This window comes from Capricornis sumatraensis, chromosome 3, assembly GCF_032405125.1.
Source record: "Capricornis sumatraensis isolate serow.1 chromosome 3, serow.2, whole genome shotgun sequence".
NCBI lineage: Eukaryota > Metazoa > Chordata > Mammalia > Artiodactyla > Bovidae > Capricornis > Capricornis sumatraensis.
In genome coordinates this window covers 99,992,971-100,014,803 of record NC_091071.1, presented here as the reverse complement: position 1 = coordinate 100,014,803, position 21,833 = coordinate 99,992,971, and the positions used below count along the sequence as shown (strand labels likewise).

The window sequence follows — 21,833 nt, the reverse complement described above, 5'->3', positions numbered from 1 at the left end:
AGAACTCTCAGTCCCATTCTCTGACCCCAAGCAAAGAAAGGAGTTTACTAAAGAAAAGCAAAAAAAAAAAAAAAAATCCTGAGTAGTCAAGGAACATTTAAAATGAGAAACTAAGCCTGATGTACATTATGAAGCAATGAGCCTCTAAGATAAGAATACCTGGGCTCTGGAGATCTACATTTTAGTTCCAAAGTATTTTACTAAAAAGAGGTGCAGACTGAAGTAAATCATTTAATTTTTCTGGGTCTCACTTTTCTAATTTTGTCACGAGGATTTTAAAAAATATCCTCTGAGGATTTTTCTAATTTTAAGATTATGTTTTTAAGGTAAAGGTTAAAATATTAAAGCAGAGGTTTAAAGTAATGAGCAAAGTACCAATTTCTTTGGAAAATATTCTGTTTATAAGTGTTGCTGACAATCTAGATATTCCTCAGTTTTATATATAGATTCTATATTTCATGTTTTACTTATATAAATTTTATATACCATATAAGTTTTTATATTGTAGATACACACACACACATACTTAAATATATAAATATAATAGAGTTCTATAGAATGGAGAAATAACCTAAAATAGTTCAATATGGATGAGTGGAGTCATTTTGCGGAGAAGGCAATGGCACCTCACTCCAGTACTCATGCCTGGAAAACCCCATGGATGGAGGAGCCTGGTAGGCTGCAGTCCATGGTGTCGCTGAGGGTTGGACACGACTGAGCAACTTCACTTTCACTTTTCACTGTCATGCATTGGAGAAGGACGTGGCAACCCACTCCAGTGTTCTTGCCTGGAGAATCCCAGGGATGGGGGAGCCTGGTGGGCTGCCGTCTCTGGGGTCACACAGAGTTGGACACGACTGAAGCGACTTAGCAGCAGCAGCAGCAGAGTCATTTTGGGAACTAAACATTTGGTGTACAGCATTCATGAAAGGCAAAAATTAAAACATTAAAAATAAAATATTTTATGTTAATTATTATTCAGTTCAGTCTCTCAGTCATGTCTGATTCTTTGCAACCCCATGGACTGTAGCACCCCAGGCTTCCCTGTCCATCACCAACTCCCAGAGCTTTCTCAAACTCATGTCCATCGAGTCGGTGATGCCATCCAACCATCTCATCCTCCATTGTCTCCTCCTGATTTCAGTCTTTCCCAGCATCAGGGTCTTTTCTAATGAGTCAGTTCTTCATATCAGATGGCCAAAGTATTGAAGCTTCAGCTTTAGCATCAGTCCTTCCAATGAATACTCAGGACTGATTTCCTTATTTCATTATTATTGCTATTGGTCAAATACCAGTCACTGGAATTCTAATGTCAAAGTTGAAAGAAAAGTACAAGACTATTATTAACCTAAACTGGTTAATAACAGATTACTACACTGCAACAATATAACAGATATAAAAGGTATAAAATATTGAGAAGGTTAACATAATTAAATTCAAAGTTTTAGTGACTAAAACATACCCCATGTTGATATGTCCAATGTTTGACATTACTGGAATATGAATTGAAAATTTATATTATTGTATGAGGAATCTAAAATATGGCAAAAATGAACTTATCTAGAAAACTGAAACACACTCACACACATAAAGAATAAATTTGTGGTTGCTAAGGGAGAGGGGCAGAGGGAAACAGATAAACTGGGAGTTGGGGTTGGTAGATGCAAAGTACTACATTTAGAATGGATAAACAAAAAGGTCCTGCTGTATAGCATAGGGAATTATGTTCAAGATCCTGTGATAAACCATAATGGAAAAGAATATATAAAATAATCTATATATGTGTATAACTGAGTCACTTTGCTGTATAGCAGAGATTTGTACAATACTGTTAACCAACTATACCTCAAATTAAAAAAAAAAAGAAAATTGACTTTATAAAGGCTTATCTAATGTTTATATATGAGGTTTTAAGGGAAGAGCCAACTTATAACACTCAAAAAACAAACAAAACATGAACATAAATGCTATGTGGAACACATGGTAAGTGTGCAAAGATATTTTATCAAATTTCTGTTAACTAACCCTCTGTTAAAATAAAACAGTAGAATAACATGTCACAGTTACCTTTACAACTTCTTCCATCTTCTTTTATTTCAAATCCATCCTCACAGTAGCACACTGTACTATTTCTGACCATAGCACATTTATGCTGACAATTCAACTGCTGGCAATTAGGCAACAGTTCTGGGGAAGAAAAACAAAAATATTATGTCTTTATAACTATGCACACATGTATACTATTTAAATTTAAATGTTAATATTTACACAGGGCATACTGTAATAATAAAGCTTTGATAGATTTTCTAGAAAGTTTCTGTACTGCTATACAAAACAAACAATATTGATTCCCCCCAAAATATTCTGGATTGCATTTGTTTGAAGCACTGTCAATAAAATTTCAGATCAATCTATTCAGTCTTTCATTTTCCCCTTATTACATATGTTCAAAGTCACAAATCCTTTCAAATTCTGGTAAATTAAATTATTTCAAGAGGATAAATGTCAACTCAGTGGTTGATTTCACCATTTATGCCTTTCCTATCTGACATATCCATTGATTTTCTATCTTTTGTGGCCTTGTTTTGATTTAGTAATCCATGTATAACCTTCAGAGCAATCAATGTGAGTATATTCCATTTCAATAATTTATCTTTCATTGGTGGCAAAATATTAAACACTGGACATAATATATTTCATTATATCTAAACCTTTTCAGAAAAAATATGCCATTGAAACCAAAGTTAACAAAACCTCAGAGCAAATTATGATTCAAAATGATAAATGCATGAAACAGAGATGAACTGACAGATATGTTTATTGCACAAATAATTTCTAACATCAATAAGTTTGCTAAACTAGAAAAAGTATATGGATAGAATATATGACTGACTGTGGTGTCTGAAAATAGGGATATTAATGGACTGTGTCAATTTCTTTTTTTTTCCCCCAGTAGGGAGGGAAATAAAGGTTTTAAAGGTGAATGATTCAAAATAAATATCTGCCATAGACTTAGCTGGTGTTTCAGAAATATTATAAATTTTGATAAAAATACATGAAAACCCCAATGTGTAAAAGAATAGCTAGAACATTCAAACCTGAAAATTTTCTATTTTACTAAAAATTAATTATCTATAGTATTAGCCCCATTGCTTTTCAACTTTTATACAATTATTTTATGCAGCATCACTTCTTAAAAATGTAAAGCTCCTTCTTGACAGTCACCTGCAAATGATGATCTTGTTTCCTATTTTCCTGAGAAAATCAAAGCTATCAACAGAAAATTTCCACAGATTTATGCTTCACATTGTCTTTCTTGCTTTTCAAATCTGGTTTACCTCATAATTAAAGCTACAACCACAATTCCTGTGCATAAATTCCTGCCCCTTTCACTTACTCCCAGATCAGTTTAATTTTTCTCAGCTTTCTCTCTTAATCATTTTTAAAAATTTATATTAGATAAAACTAAAGCCTCCATCTCTTTTTGTCAACTAAATTTCACTGGAACATAATCACAGTCATTTGTTTACACACTGCCTATGGCTGCATTTACAAACAGTGCTCAACTAGTTGGCTTAGTTGAGTCACTGGCCTCCCGAATCTAAAATATTAATATTTGCTATATCCTTTTACAGACTGTTTTCTGATCTTTGTATTAACTCATTTTCAGCATCAAACATAATTTTTATTAAAAACAAAAAAAGCTTAATCCCACTTCCTCTACTGGTCACTGTTGCCCAATTTTTCTGTTCCGCTTTATAATAAAAATTTACAAAATAATCCATACTCACAGCCTTTCCTTCCTCTTTGTTTTAATCTTTTTTTTTCTTTGTTTTAATCTTAAACCCACTCCATCAAGCTTTTGTCTCCATTGCTCTAGAGACTGCTCATACATAAGTCTCCGATGGCCTTGATGTTGATAAGTACAATGGCTTTTCTCAGCCCTCAATTTACTTGACCTACGAGCAGCACTTCACACTGTTAATTACTCCTTCCTGATACACAGTCATCATTTTGCTTCCAGGTCCTGGTTTTCCTACTTGACAACCTCTTTTTTACAGTTCCACATTTTCCTCTCAACTTCATAAGGCTGAAGTACTCTGGGGTAGAAACCTGGTTCTTTTTCTCTTGCCTAACAATATGCTACTAGTAAATTCATTAACTATCATAGCTTCCCCTCTAACTGGAACATACTCCAATCCCACAACTTGAAAGCTTTAACTCGTGCCCTCTTTAGTGATTTTAACTGCTATGATTACAACTGAGACTTCAAATCTATTTACCTTTGAGATGAAAGTAAAAGTGAAAGTCACTCAATTATGTTCAACTCTTTGCGACCCCATGAATTTCACAGTCCGTTGAATTCTCCAGGCCAGAGAAAGGAGTGGGTATCCTTTCCTTTCTCCAGGGGATCTTCCAAACCCAGGGATCAAACCCAGGTCTCCCACATTGCAGGTGCATTCTTTACCAGCTGAGCCACAAGGGAAACTGGTATTCCTTTGAGATACCTGGAACAATTTCTGCTTTCTTTATATAAATTTAACCAATATATGAATCAATTACATCTGATTTTTAGGTTTGAAATTGAGGTCAATGCTAATTATATGCTAATATAAACATTAACATTTACATAATGTGCAAAGACAAGTCATTTGGTCTGCAAAATGTTATTAATAAAAATAGGGACTGAATGTGTTGTGCTTAGCTGCTCAGTTATGTCCAACTCTTTGCGACCACATGGACAGTAGCCTGCCAGGCTCCTCTGTCCATGGAGATTTTCTAGGCAAGAATAGTGGAGTGGGTAGTCATTCCCTTCTCTACAGGATCTTCCCATCACAGGGATCAAACCCAGGTCTACCACATTGCAGATAGATTCTTTACCATCTGAGCTACCAAGGAAACCCATAGAATAAATGGATCTTTAGAAATTATGACGTTTTTGTTTTGTATGGTAGTTATTTATATTTTGGTTTTCTCCACCAGCATCTACAGCTATAAATTATAAATTTAAATATATACATGTCTATACATACACACACCACACATATCAAGTTTTTTAAACATGAAATCTCTTTGAAACCCTAGACCAGTCAAAAATATAGATATTATTGTAATTTAAAAGTTTCAGATGAGGAAACTTATGTTTGATAACTGATTTAACATTATACAGTAAATATATGATGGTGATGGTATTCAAAAATTGAAATCAAGGTCAAGTTGACTATAAACAAAGACTATGTTCTCAAATCCCAAAGAAAGGCAGTGCCAAAGAATGCTGAAACTATCACACAATTACATTCATCTCACATGCTAGTAAAGTAATGCTTAAAATTCTCCAAGCCAGGCTTCATCAATACATGAACCATGAACTTCCAGAGGTTCAAGCTGGTTTTAGAAAAGGCAGAGGGACCAGAGATCAAATTGCCAACATCTGCTGGATCATTGAAAAAGCAAGAGAGTTCCAGAAAAACATCTATTTCTGCTTTATTGTCTATGCCAAAGCTTTTGACTGTGTGGATCACAATAAACTGTGGAAAATTCTGAGAGAGATGGGAATACCAGGCCACCTGACCTGCCTCTTGAGAAACCTATATGCAGGTAAGGAGGCAACAGTTAGAACTGGACATGGAACAACAGACTGGCTCCAAATAGGAAAAGGAATATGTCAAGGATGTATATTGTCACTCTTCTTTTCTAACTTATATGCAGAGTACATCATGAGAAATGCTGGGCTGGAGGAAGCACAGGCTGGAAGCAAGATTGCCGGGAGGAATATCAATAACCTCAGATATGCAGATGATATCACCGTTATGGCAGGAAGTGAAGAAGAACTACAGAGCCTCTTGATGAAAGTGAAAGAACAGAGTGAAAAAGGTGGCTTAAAGCTCAACATTCAGAAAACAAAGATCATGGCATCCGGTCCCATCACTCCATGGGAAATAGATGGGGAAACTGTGGAAACAGTGTTAGACTTTATTTCTCTGGGCTCCAAAATCACTGCAGATGGTGATTGCAGCCATGAAATTAAAAGACGCTTACTCCTTGGAAGGAAAGTTATGACCAACCTAGGCAGCATATTGAAAAGCAGAGACATTACTTTATCAACATAGGTCTATCTAGTCAAGGCTATGGTTTTTCCTGTGGTCATGTATAGATGTGAGAGTTGGCCTATAAAGAAATCTGAGTGCCAAAGAATTGATGCTTTGAACTGTGGTGTTGGAGAAGACTCTTGAGAGTCCCTTGGACTGCAAAGAGATCCAAACAGTCCATCCTAAAGGAAATCAATCCTGAATATTCATTGGAAGGACTAATGCTGAAGCTGAAATGCCAATACTTTGGCCACCTGATGGGAAGAGCTAACTCACTGGAAAAGACCCTGATGCTGGGAAAGATTAAGGGCAAGAGGTAAAGGGAACGACAGAGGATGAGATGGTTGGATGGCATCACCAACTCAATCAACATGGGTTTGGGTGAACTCTGGGACTTGGTAATGGACAGGGAGGCCTGGCATGCTGCGGTTCACGGGGTGACAGAGTCGGACCCAACTGAGTAACTGAACTGAACTGAGTGCTCTCAAAATGCCTCTAATTCCCACTGTACAGTTTGGTGATAGTTGAAACCAGGGTTTGTTTTTTGTTGTTGTTGATTTGTCATTTTAGGTTCAGTAGTGTGCTAGATATAAGAAGTGTTTTATAATTTGTATAGGATGAATGAATCAATGAATCAATAAAACAGCTTAACTTGAGGATGAGGATTAACACTCTCAGATGTCCTTTCTAATCCATTAAATTAAACTATGTTCTAAAGATAGTTAATTTACATCTTTAAGTTAGGTAATTGAGTTGTCAAATCTGGTTTGATTTTAGTGGAATCGGTCTAAAATTGTCTTTACTACATATGCTTACTTTAGTTCAACAAGAAACATCTTTTCAATGCTAACGACATCAGCTGGGGTTTCACAGATGCAAAACTGCTTTAGACAAATTAATGACTTACAACATGAGTGTCAAAGTGAGTTGGGTTAGATGGAAAGCACAACAATGTAAAAAACAACTATAATTCACAGCAGAACAACACATATTCTAAATAAAAATACAAGTGACACTAACTGGAAAGAGTAGAATATAGGAAATGGAGATGGGCATCTGGAAAAACAGGTTGTGAAAGAAGTGAAATTTAAACTAAAATTTAAAAGATGAATGCAGTAGACAAAATTATGAGCATGTACTCCAGATAAAGTAGACAATATGCGAATATGTTCTTTTTTTAAATAAAAGCATATTAGAGATAAATATAATGATAAATAAGCCTGTATGGCTAAAACATAATATTTTATGTGGTAGGGAATGGGACTGGAACCATTATCAGTAGTAGTATAGAACAAGATTAATTTTTAGATTAAGTAGAATTTTCCGTTTCAATAGTGGAAAGCAGGAATCGTTGAGGCAGAAGTGATATTAGCCTAACTTGTATTGTTTGAAAGTAGGAGAAAGATAAGTAAAAGATCCAGTGAAGAAAGAAAAGCTATCTAAAAGGCTAGAAATAGGGAGTATGAATTTTTAGACAAATGGGTGGCCGAAAACTTGGTGAAGGCATAATAACACTGAGTTAATAGCACTAATAAAGTGAATTAAGAATAACGGAAGGACTGGAAGTTAAGGAGAAATACCAAGTTTGCTTTTGACTATTTGGTTTAAAATGCTGACAAAAATACTCTAGGGGAGACTTGAGAATTTGAGTATGAGAAGAAAAGTCTGAATTAGAAATAGAAACTTGGAAGTCACAAGCTATAATTGGTAATTGAAGTCCAAAGATAAAATAACCATCCCTTTAAAAAAAGAATATTTATGATATAAATCAAACCTAAAAAATTGTTATGTGTGAAAGGCAAATTTTTATGTGTCAAAGAAGAGTGATAATTAATTAAATATATAGATGAAGGAACTAGAATGCTTCATGAAACCTAAAGAAGAACAGTCCATGGAATTAGATCAATAAACATTAATTTTTTTGAGACATATACTTGGATATATATATGTGTGTGGGGGATATATATATATATATATATGTATGTATGTATGTATATGTATATATACATCATGAGAAATGCAGGCGGGATGAAGCACAAACTGGAATCAAGATTGTCAGGAGAAATATCAGTAATCTCAGATATGCAAATGATACAACCCTTATAGCAGAAAGTGAAGAATTATAGAGTCTGTTAATGAAAGTGAAAGAGGAGAGCGAAAAAGTTGGCTTAAAACTCAACATTCAGAAAACTAAGATCATGGCATCCGGTCCCATCACTTCATGGCAAATAGATGGGGAAGCAGTGGAAACAGTGACAGACTTTATCTTTTTGGGGCTCCAAAATCACTGCAGATGGTGATTGCAGCCATGAAATTAAAAGACACTTGCTCCTTGGAAGAAATGTTATGACCAACCTAGACAGCATATTAAAAAGCAGAGACATTATCTTGCCAACAAAAAAAGCTATGGTTTTTCCAGTAGTCATATATGGATATGAGAGTTGGCCTATAAAGAAAGCTGAGTACCAAAGAATTGATGCTTTTGAACTGTGGCGTTGGAGAAGACTCTTGAGAGTCCCTTGGACTGCAAGGAGATGAAACCAGTTATTCATTGGAAGGACTGATGCTGAAGCTGAAACTCCAATGCTTTGGCGACTTGATGCAAATAACTAACTCATTTGAAAAGACCCTGATGCTGGGAAAGATTGAAGGTGGGAAGAGTAGGGGGTGACAGAAGATGAGATGGTTGGATGGCATCACTCACTCTTAAGAGTTGGTGATAGACTGGGAAAGCTGGCATGCTTCAGTCGATGGGGTCACAAAGAGTTGGACATGACTGAGCAACTGAACTGAACTGAACTTGGGTAAAGTCTGAAAACTGCACTGGGTTTCCTAATATGATTAACTAAGACCTTTAAAATGGTTTCAGTGGAGCAGAGGGGACAGAGATACATGAAGTAAGAGGTTGAGACAGGAAGAGGGATAGTTTCTCATAGAAAATACCAGTATTTTATAGGATAAATAACATGAAGTTAGGGGTATGACCTAATTTATTTAATCTGTACCTGAGGACAGGCACATTAACTCATTGCTTTAAATACATTGTTTTCCATGTAACCCTTTAGATCAACTCTTTCTTTACCCTATCTCATTCCAAAGTAATACATCCATAGGCTATTATTTCCATCTTTTTGTTCTCTCCATTCTTGAAACCCCTAGAGTATGAAGAGGACAATACATGCTACAAGGTTACCAACATGATGACAGTGATGGGGAGAACTGAGGAGAAATAAGAGAAAATGGGTTGAAATGCTTATGAAAGATCAAACCTCACACATGATTTTGAGTATTAGGTGGAAGTCTGATGGTTAAAAATAGCAGAGGAGACAAGAGCAGCTTAGCTTTTTGTTTATTGAAATTTTCCTGTATGAGAACTTCTGTATGTATAGAATGATGCTAGGGAAACAATTAAGCAGTGTTTTATATCAGATGAAATGGTAAATATTGACTATTCTAACAGATTGTGAAGAACTATGAAGAGCTAACAATATGAAAAACTAAAATTTAATATTTGGCTTGGCTCCCTGAAAGCAATACTAATTATTGTAATGCTATCTATTTGAACTGCTTACCATTTATGCTTAATTACATTCAACACTGTAATGATTATGTACATAATTAAAAGTGCATCAGATTAATTTTGTTAGAAAGCTTATTTGAGTAGAACAGAAATTTTGTGCTTGGATCATCAATCTTCATAGCGCTTCAAATGAAGCATAGTTATTGGTTCATGTAAGATTATCATTGGTTTGAATCTTAGACTCAAGTAGAAAGATCAGTAGTATCTAAAGGAATGAAACATGCAAATCAGAACACAGATATGGAAACAAGGTATCTTATCTCTATTCCCCAGTACTATCATAAAAGAAAAGTATCTTTTTAATTAAATGAGAGGTGCTACTATATAGAAATTAAATCTAATGCAAATAATTAGGATTCCCCAACAAGGACAGACATATTCTGTGACTTAAAGAAATGTTTTTGTGTTTTTTTTTTAAACTGTATAGAAGAATATTATAAAATGTGAGTATATTTTCTGTATAAATTACAAATTAACACTTGACAATTAGTAGGTAGCCATGAGTATATAAGCTTCTAAGCCATTATTTTTGTTTTAATTGGAGCATAGTTACTTCATAATGCTGTGTTATTTTCTGCTGTAAATGAGGTGAATTAGCTATATGTATGCATATGTCCCCTTCCTCTTGAGCCTGCCTCCATTCCCCTCATCCTACCCATCTAGGTCATCACAGAGCACTAAATAGAGCTCCTTCCACTATACAGCAGCTTCCTGCTATCTATTTTACACATGGTACTGTATATATATATATATATCAATGCTACTATTACTCTTTAACTTAAAAATAGATTCAAGAAATAGACTCCTGAATTTTTATTACTAACAAAAAGTAAGAATATAGGATAGACAATTTATACTAAATCTCATATCCCTTTTATCACTCTTTTTCTTTTCTTTCGGGGGGTATCATATCACTTACACAGCTTTGGACTCTGGAGCCAAAGGACTGAAGCTCTAACCTTGGTTCAACTAATTTCAGGCTATGCTAGTATGGCAAATATGGCGCCCTAGGAGGCGATAAGTGGTGAAGAATCCACTTGCTAATGCAGGAGATGCAAGAGATGAGAGTTCAATCCCTGGGTCAGGAAGCCCCTGGAGGTGGAAATGGCAACCCACTTTAGTATTCTTGCCTGAGAAATCCCATGGACAGACAAGCCTGGTAGGCTACATGAAGTCACATAGAGTCAGACACAACTGAGCAACAGAGCACACAATGTGGCAAATAATACCTAATGTTCACCAATCCTGTTTCTCTCCTTCTGGACAAATAAAAAGATGAGATCTCCTAGTTTACTTGTTGTTAGGTTGGAACCATATATCTGGTTTCTAGATGATGTAATATGTACAAAATTAGTTTGTGCCACTTCCTAACCTGGCCCCTAACGGATTTGGACAATTTTTTACTGTCTCTTGACTTGTCAACCCTATGGATGCAGGGAATCCAGTAGAAAATGGGTAGGATCCTGGGATGGCAGAGATCCAAAACTTAAAACAGTACACGTGGGAAGCATCTACTGATAACCCAACTGGATTGTGGTATCAGTGAAAATTTGGATTTTTGTTGCATTAAATGTCTGAGTTAGTTAGCAGGGTTGTTACATAATACAATGGTAATGGGCAAATGACATAAGCTCTCTATACCTGTTTTTTCTTACCTTTAACATGGGAAAAAACAATAAAAACTATCTCATAGGGTGTTGTGACGCTTAAACAAGGACAATTCTTAAAATATAAACTGCCTCATAGGAACTCTTTAAATTATTGTTATTATCTTTATTATCATTTTGCCACTCAAGCATAATCATCTATTCAGTACAACAGAATACCTGTCATCAAAGTTCTTGTCATAGTTTCTATATTCTTCATGAAATTTGGAACAATGACTCATTTTACAACAGATAGATTTTTCTCTTTTGCTCTTTTATTTTTGGGTGTCATAAAATAGTACTAATTTTGCCCCTAAATCACTTCTGTATCTTTTGGTATCTTCTGAAGATCTTTTTTTTTTTTTGTAAATTCTTCTGAAATTGTTCCCTGAATGAGAAGTCTCCAACTCACAGAGAAACACTGCAGAAAACAAAAATTTTTCCATACTGCCTACCTGGTTTCTGTAAGATATGAATATTATTCTCTGAAACAATGTATACCCACATCTAATTTGCTGCATAAGCATCAACCAATCAACAATCCAGACATGCAATTTTCACCAAATACTTATGCTAGTCTGCATAGTCTATTTTTGAGCTTTTTAACAACACTGGGATGTAGATCACATTTCTACAAATGTACAAAGGTTTATGATTTTGGAAACCCATACAAATAAATTTTGCTAACCTGTCTCAGAGTAAAAGTATCAGTAGAGAAAGGTTATTAGAAGTTGGGAAGCAGATGTCAGCAAGTTATTACTTTTAGAGATTTCTTCCCTCATTCGTTTTGTTTATTTAAATACTTATAAACCAGAGAACCATTATGTCCAATCCTGTATGTGTAGCCACCATATCATCAATGGATTATGCTGACTGCCTTTATGAACTATAATCAAACAATTCACATTGATCATGCATTGGACTTGGGATAGTTAGAAGAGAGCTAGGTTCGTGTGCTTCCAGGTTATATGTTCCTTCCTGAGCATATAATGGCAACTTTTATAAACTCTTTGAAGATACAAAAAGTATAGGCATGTTTCAATATATAAGCCATCTGAGATATTATTTTATAAAATGGAGTAAAATTTCATTCTCAATTTTAGTAATCAAGTTTCTTCTAGAATTTAGCTTATACAAAAATGCCTTTTAACCTACAATGATAATCATGGTAATGAGGAATAATTTATTTTCCCATGTAGTAAAATCCATATTTTATTCACTTTTGTACTTGGAAATTGAAAAGCTGACCCAGCTACTTATCATACCAGACAGTCCCTCTTGTCAGTAGGACAAAAGCCTGACATATATAGAATAGTGATAATTTGTGTCATATCATTCAACCTCTAACCCCTGTTTCCTTACCCTGGTAAAATGCAGTTTGAGCTGGTTTACAGAGATTAGGCTGCTGCTTATTACTGCTATAGTGGATTTCTTCAGAGTGCTTTGCCTAGTACAAGCTTACTGTCCTGGTTTCAAATTTTCAGTATATTCTCATATAGAAAGATATGACATTATGGGAATTCTTTTTAATTGGAGGCTAATTACTTTACAATATTGTAGTGGTTTTTGCCATACATTGACAGGAATCAGCCGTGGGTGTACATGTGTCCCCCATCCTGAACCCCCTTCCCATCCCCCTCCCCATCCCATTTCTCAGTGTTGTTCCAGGGCACTGGCCCTGAGCGCCCTGTCTCATGCATGAAACCTGGACTGGTGACCTATTTCACATATGGTAATATACATATTTCAGTGCTATTCTCTCAAATCATCCCACCCTTGCCTTCTCCCAGAGTCCAAAAGTCTGTGCTTTACATCTGTGTCTCTTTTGCTGTCTCGCATATAGGGTCATCATTACCATCTTCTAAATTCCATATATATGTGTTATTACAGTGTATTGGTGCTTTTTTTTCTGACTTACTTCACTCTGTATAGACTCCAGTTTCATCCACCTCATTAGAACTGATTAAAATGTATGTAGTAATGCATACTACATATGTATGTAATACTACATATGTATGTAATACTCCATTGTGTATATATACCACAGCTTTCTTATCCATTTGTCTGCTGATGGACATCTAGGTTGCTTCCATGTCCCAGCTATTGTAAACAGTGCTGCAGTGAATATTGGGGTACATGTGTCTCTTTCAATTCTAGTTTCCTTGGTTTGTACACCCAGTAGTGGGATTGCTGGGTTGTATGGCAGTTCTATTTCCAGTTTTTTAAGGAATCTCCACACTCTTCTCCATAGCAGCTGTACTAGTTTGCATTCCCACCAACAGTGTAAAGGTTTCCCTTTTCTCCTCGCCCTCTCCAGCATTTATTGTTTGTAGACTTTTAGATAGAAGCCATTCTAACTGGTGTGAGATGGTACCTCATTGTGGTTTTGATTTGCATTTCTCTGATAGTGAGTAATATTGAGCATCTTTTCATGTGTTTGTTAGCCAAATGTATGTCTTCTGTGGAGAAATGCCTGTTTAGTTCTTTCACCCATTTTTTGATTGGGTCGTTTATTTTTCTGGTATTGAGCTGCATGAGCTGCTTGTATGACAATTCTTTTTAAAGTTTTTTGTTCCGTATGTGTTATGGTATAATTTACATGTGCTTCCCTTGTGGCTGAGTAGTAAGAATCCACCCCATGATGCAGGAAACATGAGTTCAACCCCTGGGTTGGGAAGATCCCTGGAGAAGGAAATGGCCACCTGCTCCAGTATTCTTGACTGGGAAATCCCATGGTCAGAGAAGCGTGGCAGGCTACAGTCCATGGGATTGCAAAAGAGACGTGACTTAGCAACTAAGCAATAATTTACAAATAGTAAAACTCATTCATTTTAGTGTCCAGATCTGTAGTTTTGACAAGTGCATATAGTTCTGTAACCAATCCCGTTATTAAAATATAGAACAGGACCATTATTCCCAATTTTTTTTCTATATTCTTCTGCAATCTGCTCATTTCTCCACTGCCAGAGTTTGGCAATAATTAATCTATTTTCTGTCTCAAAAGTTGTGCTTTCTCCAGTATGTCATATAAATGGAATCATCCAGCCTGTAGCCTTTACTGAGCATAATGTATTTGAGATTCATCCATGTTATTTTATTGGTAATTCTCTCTTCTTTATTGCTGAATGAAAGTGAAAGTCACTCAGTCATGTCTGAGTCTTTGCGACCCATGGACTATACAGTCCATGGAATTCTCCAGGCGAGAATACTGGAGTAGGGAGCCTTTCCCTTCTCCAGGGGATCTTCCTGACCCAGGGATTGAACCAGGGTCTCCTACCTTGCAGGCAGATTCTTTACCAGCTGAGCTACCAGAGAAGCGGTAAAGACAATTCCATGGACTCATAGTTCATGGGGTCGCAAAAAGGCAAACACAACTAAGTGATTTTCACATTCCACTGTAGGAATGTACCTTATTTTGTATATCTATTTCACATGTAATGGACATTTGAGTTGTTTCTAGTTTTTGTGTCTTAAGAATAAAGTTGCTATAATATTTAATTTTTGTGTAAATATATATCACTTCTTTTGGTAAACTTGGTGTTGCTGGCTTATATAAAAGGATGTTTATATAAGATTTTAAAAGGATGTTTCACTTTATATAAAAAACTATCAAAATATTTTCTAAAGTGGCTGTATTGCTTTGCATTCCCTGAATAAATATATGAGTCTTCCAGCTAGTTGGGCTTCCACTGCTGCTAAACCGCTTCAGTCGTTTCCAACTCTGTGTGACCCCATAGATGGCAGCCCACCAGGCTCCCCTGTCCCTGGGATTCTCCAGGCAAGAATACTAGAGTGGGTTGCTGTTTCCTTCTCCAATGCATATATACATGCTAAGTCACTTCAATCATGTGCTACTCTTTGTTACGCTATGGACAGCAGCCCACCAGGCTCCTCTGTCCACAGGGTTCCCTAAGCTTCTACCCGGCACTTATTATCAGGTTTTTATTTTAATTTCTTTAGACACTGATAGATATGTAATGGTACTTAATTGTGGTTTTAATTTGCATTTCCTAATGACTATTGATATTAAACATCTTTTCATGTGCCTATTTGCCAATCATATCTTGAGTGAATGTCTATTCAATCTTTTGCCCATATTTTATTATGAGTGTGTGTATGTATGTAGGTACACATATGCACACACACATATATACAGATGTATATTTTAGATACAAGTCCATTATGAGTCATTTGATTTGTGAATATTTTCTCCTAGTCTGTAGCTACTCTTTTCATTCTTCCTAATGTTTTTCAAATAATAAACTTGCAAAGAAAACGTTTTTAATATTTATAAAGTCCTATTTCTCAATATTTTCTTTTTAAATTATGCTTTCAGTGTCAAATTTGCCTAAGTCAACCTCTCCCTTGTTGTCTTCTAAAAACTTTATAGTATGAGATTTGTGGTCCATTTTGAATTACTTTTTAGTATAAGATGTGAATAAAAGTTTTTTATGTTTTGCTTTTATTTTTTGCATTAAATTTTGAAATGTTACTGTTGTTAATTAAATTTTCTTTGCACTTAAAAAATAGAGATATGACTAAATATACTTGACTATGTATTTGTGGATGTATTTCTATACTCTCATGTTTCATCAATTTACATTTCTCCAATATCACACTAGTTTGACATAGCAAATTTGAAATCTGGTAGCAGAATTCCTCATACTTTATTTTTGATTTCCAGAACTGTTTTAGGTATTCTAGATATTTTAGGTATTTTACATTTCCATATGTATTTTAGAATCAGTTTTTATAAAGTCCTGATAGGATTTTAATTGGAATTATATTTAATCTATAAACTGGGAAAAACTGACATCTTGATTTTTTGAAGTATTCTCTAATTATGATTTGAAAGTTGTGGGATCTGTAGTGATATCCTCTTTTTCTTTGCTGATATTTGTAATATGTGTCTTTTTGTGACTTTAACAAGGCCATAGGATATAATAAGGTCAGTATATAAAAATTAATCATATTTCTAAATGCTAGAGGTATACAATTGGAAACTGAAATAAACAATATCACATATAATACACAGTATAAAACACTTAGATATTAATTGAACAATATAGGCAAGATCTGTATGCTGGAAACTCATGGGGGAAAAAACTCCTAGAGACCCAAGTAAATGTTCATATACATTATATTTGTGGATCAGGAGACCCAATGGTGGAAACCATTTTGGCAGTTCCTTACAATTTTATTCTTTTAAATTTGACAACACAGATGAAAGAGACAAGTTCCTTGAAAAACACAAACTGTCAAAGAGCACTCAAGAAGAAATGGATAATCTGAATATTCTCATATTTATTAAAGGAATTGAATTTAAAATTAAAAACCTTCCCACAAATAAAACACTAGATGGAGATGGCTACACTGAATGTGCTAAGGAACGTTTATCAATTCCATATAATTTCTAGAAAAGAAAAAGACAATGCTTTCTAGCTAATTTTATGAGGCCAGAATTACCCTAATTCCAAAATCACATAAACATATTAAAAAAAAAAAAAGCTGTAGCACAATATTCCTTATAAACATTGATGCAAAATTCTTAATAATGCAAGTATAGGAATATATGAAAAAAGAATACATCATAACTAGGTGAGGTTCATTGTGGTAGGTTTAAGATTTGAAACTTTATTAGCACAAGTCAACGTAACTGTAGACTAAGAGAGAAAAACATGATTACTTCAACAGATTCCTAAAGCACTTAACAAAAACAATACCAATTCATGATTTTTTTAAAAAAAAGCCAAAAATACTCTTAGCAGAAGGGAAGTTCTTTAAGCAGACTGAATTATTTTGCCCAAATATCAGGAACAAGTCATAAAATACTTATATTCAATAATGAACTGGAGGTCTTAGCCAAGGCACTAAAGTGAGGTGTTTTTTTTTTTTTTAAAAGTAAAACTGTCTCTATTTTTAAAAAAGACAGTCCTTTATGTAAAAAAATTTAAGAAAAAACTTCTACCCCAAATCCAACAGAATAAATCCTTTAATTTTTTTTAATAGGACAAAAACTATAACTTTCAATTTGCATGAGAATATCTCCTAAGGATTTACTATTCTTTCAACAAGAAAAATAAGAACTTTCTAGATATTTTATATATTTTACTACAGGGTGGAAATTGCAGGGCAATTAGGTTGTTTGAGAAGATATTCTGTGGGATGAGTCTTGTGTTTAAAACAGATTGTATACTTTTAAATTAATAACATATGTATGCATATGCATAGGCACTCAGCACGCATAAATACCCTTGCCCTTTTTGATACAAGTGTATTATTCCACTTTAAGGACATGGATGATTAGTAATTTAATAAACTGAATACATGCTGAAACACATTTACTTTGTATCATAAATGTAGCTATCTGTTTACGACTCTTCATTCTATCCTTCAGAGTTGTTCCTAGGAAGTGGCTACTCAGTCAGAGACAGCATGCCCTCAGCTGAGAATGTACTGCGTTAATGCTAAGAGATTTCTCCTGTTTTATGCTATAGATACAACAAGTAGCAAGTTTACTCAGAAAAGAATTCTAATCATACCAACTCATTCACTAAAACGGGATGGAAAACTGCTTATTTTGGGTCCCCAAGAGAATCATTTCTAGAAATTTAGCCACTTCAGGCTCTGATTTCGAGGAAACTTTTTTGAATTGCAATGACATTCAGTGTTCTAAAGTTCAAATATATAAAACACTGAAACAGCTTTCATTTCCTAGAAAATTAAAATCAAGTTATCAATTCAATAACCACTGACACAATTTGCTAAATAAACCTATCATCTGCAGGTATTAGTTATTAGTGGGAATATTGTTGAAGAAAAAAATATTTACCTTAGTTTTAGACATGAGAGGATATGAGAAAATAAAAACATAGCAGCACATACTCCTTTGGGGTTCTCTTAGATTACACTGGAACATAATGACATTACTGACTTCATAGGGATGGTGAAAGATTTAAACACAGTAATTCAATAGAAGCACTTAGTTTAGTGTCTGACACATTGCAAACACCCATTATAGGTTGGCAGTTATATTATTATCATTATAATCTTCAACACATCTCCACCAAAGGAATATAGTAATTTTCACTTCCATCTTTTATTTTTATAGAAGAGTAGACCAGGCACACATGGTATCTTGAAATGTGCTCTGTTAAGTTAGAAGACAAAGATCTAGTACTCATAATATTTATCAGACATTTAACTGTGCACTAGTTTCTTAATCTTTCTTCAACTTCCAACCTAATAAATGTCTTAAATTATTAAGAATATTAAAAGACATAATGAGTGCAAATATGTTCTATAACTTGTAGAATATCTTATTAATTTTGAATTATTGACTGGTATATAGAGAAAGGAGAGAAAGTAAAGAGTACTAGGTGTATTGGACAGGTAAAGTGAAGATATTTTGTGGTATTATACATCTCATTTCAGGGCTTCCCTTGTGGCTCAATGGTAAACAATCTGCCATCCAATACAGGCAGATTTGAGGCGTGGGTTTGATCCTTGAATTGGAAAGATACCCTGAAGAAGGAAATGGCAACCCACTCCAGTATTCTTGCTGAAAAATCCTGGAGGACAGAGGAACCTGGGGGCCTACAGTCCATGGGGTCACAAAAGAGACAGACAGGACTTAGCAAATAAACAACAATAACATCTTGTTTCAGTGTTTTCTATCTGATTTTACAGTAAGGATGATATACTACATTTATTAATCATAACCAAAATCAGGTCTTTGACCTGCTCAATACATTTCGATATAGCCACAGAGAAACTATTGCTTGAGGGGGGAAAAATAGCTAAATTTACCACAAGGGCCTGAGAAAAATATAATTGCTGAGTAGAAACTACATACATCTAGCAGAGAGTTTTTCATGTCTAGATGTAGAAGGGTAAGAAAATAAAAATAGAGGTGAAAAAAGATACTAGAAATTATATAAGCATATAGCGTATATGATATAAACATAATAGGATGGAGGTGATAGGAGCAATTGGGTTAGAAGAGGTGAGGCATTATCAAGAAAGGTACCTTTTTTGTAAAAGGAGTTCATAACTTCTAGCAATTTCTGCATATTTAGTAACCTAGAGGTGTATTTGTGACTAAATTTATTTGGAAAGTGAAAGTGAAGTCGCTAAGTTGTGTCCAACTCTTTGCAACCCCGTGGACTGTAGCCTACCAGGCTCCTCTATCCATGGGCTTTTCCAGGCAAGAGTACTGGAACAGGCTGCCATTTCCTTCTCTAGGGGATCTTCCAATCCAGGGATCAAACCTGGGTCTCCTGCATTGCAGACAGATGCTTTACCCTCTGAGCCACGAGGGAAGCCTTTTACTTTTATTGGAAAGTAAATATAAAAGTTCTTTTTTTCCTTCAAATAACAAACATTATTCTCTTAAATCCTCATATTAGTCCCAGACCATAGCAGGCAATGATACCCTTGGGAATGCATCTATATATTCAATAAAATGAGAATGAACAAATGCAAAACAGGGCCTGACATGTTAGGTTAAAAGGTGCTCACTAGCTATGTTAAGCATGGCACTTAAAACACACTAATTCACCTTTGCTATTTGCCAGATCTTTAATAAAAGTAATAAGAAAGGCTTAAAGACACAAGAATAAAGAGAACAGGGAAGGTGATGGAGAAAAACAAAGATAATCAACAAAAATCAAAGAAACTATCAGTGCATGTTGCCTGATTTGGCCTTTATGGTACAAGAAAGTAAAATATAAGCCAAAGGGTGAAGGAGATGAGATGGATTATGATCAAAGAGGCTGCATTTCAAACACATAGATTGCTAAGTGTAGAACTCCAGGGCACATTGTATTTTTTTTTTCTTTTTTACTTTAATATTAAATTTATCTTAAATTGAAGGATAATCGCTTTACAGTATTACATTGGTTTCTGCCAAACATCAACATGAATCATCAGGTATACCTATATCCTCTCCCTTTTGAACACCCCTCCCACTTCCTTCCTCATCCCACACATCTAGGCTGTTACACAGTCCTGGTTTTAGTTCCCTTAGTCATACAGCACATTCCCACCTGCTATCTATTTTAAATATGGTAATGTAAGTTTCCATGTTATTCTCTCCATACATCCTACTCTCTAAGGCAGCATTATTAAAACAAATTTTGGTATGAGTGGATCTCATGTTGTATAGGAGGGAAACTCTTAGAGGCTGGTTGATGAAGACCATTTTGAAAAGCCACAGCTACCATCTTATAAAGGCAAAAGATTGAAGATTTTGCTAATATTAGGAAGATGAGAAAGATGCTTACTGCTGTCACTTGTTTAAGATTTCACTAACTAGCAAGAAAAAGAAATAAAAGGTATCCTGACTGGAAAGAAATGAAACTATCTCTTTTTACAGATGGTATGATCTTACATATGGAAATCCTAAGAAATAAATGGCAAAAAATCAATTAGAACTAATATATAAATTCAACAAGTCTGCATGGTAAAAGAAAAAAATACACGAATCAATCATATCTGTATAAACTAGTAATGAACTATCTGAAGGTGTAATTTTTAAAAAGTCCATGTAAAATATGTACCGTGAAGAATATAAATTCAAAACAGAAGCACTAGACCTATACACTGAAAAAATACAAAATATCACTGGAAAAAATTTAGAGATCCAACTAAATGAAAAAGAATCCCATATTCACAGATTAGAAAACTTAATGCTACTAGAATGGTAATACATTCCAAATTGATCTACAGATTTAGTGAAATCTCTAGGAAAATCTAAGCTATCTTCTACATAAATTGACAAAATCATATAAAAATTCATGTAGAAATATAAGAAACATGGAATAGTCAGAAAAAAATAATCTTAATCTATATTTCTGTCTTTGTGCCAGTACCATACTGTCTTGATGACTGTGGCTTTGTAGTAGAGCCTGAAGTCAGGCAGGTTGATTCCTCCAGTTCTATTCTTCTTTCTCAAGATTGCTTTGGCTATTCGAGGTTTTTTCCATACAAATTGTGAAATTATTTGTTCTAGTTCTGTGAAAAATACAGCTGGTAGTTTGATAGGGATTGCATTGAATCTGTAGATTGCTTTGGGTAGTATACTCATTTTCACTATATTGATTCTTCCAATCCATGAACATGGTTTATTTCTCCATCTATTAGTGTCCTCTTTGATTTCTTTCACCAGTGTTTTATAGTTTTCTATATACAGGTCTTTAGTTTCTTTAGGTAGATATATTCCTAAGTATTTATTCTTTTCGTTGCAATGGTGAATGGAATTGTTTCCTTAATTGCTTTTTCTACTTTCTCATTATTAGTGTATAGGAATGCAAGGCATTTCTGTGTGTTGATTTTATATCCTGCAACTTTACTATATTCATTGATGAGCTCTAGTAATTTTCTGGTGGAGTCTTTAGGGTTTTCTATGTAGAGGACCATGTCATCTGCAAACAGTGAGAGTTTTACTTCTTCTTTTCCAATTTGGATTCCTTTTATTTCTTTTTCTGCTCTGATTGCTGTGGCCAAAACTTCCAGAAC

At 34.7% G+C, this 21,833-nt stretch overlaps 1 protein-coding gene across 1 annotated transcript in view; it reads right to left on the bottom strand.

Moving 5' to 3' along the window:
* Positions 1–21,833, bottom strand: part of LRP1B (LDL receptor related protein 1B) — a 1,972,098-nt gene that overhangs the window by 1,205,984 nt on the left and 744,281 nt on the right. Inside the window, exon 4 of the mRNA XM_068968462.1 lies at positions 2,068–2,187. Coding sequence (XP_068824563.1) covers positions 2,068–2,187 — 120 coding nt within the window. The remainder of the gene's footprint in view (positions 1–2,067; positions 2,188–21,833) is intronic.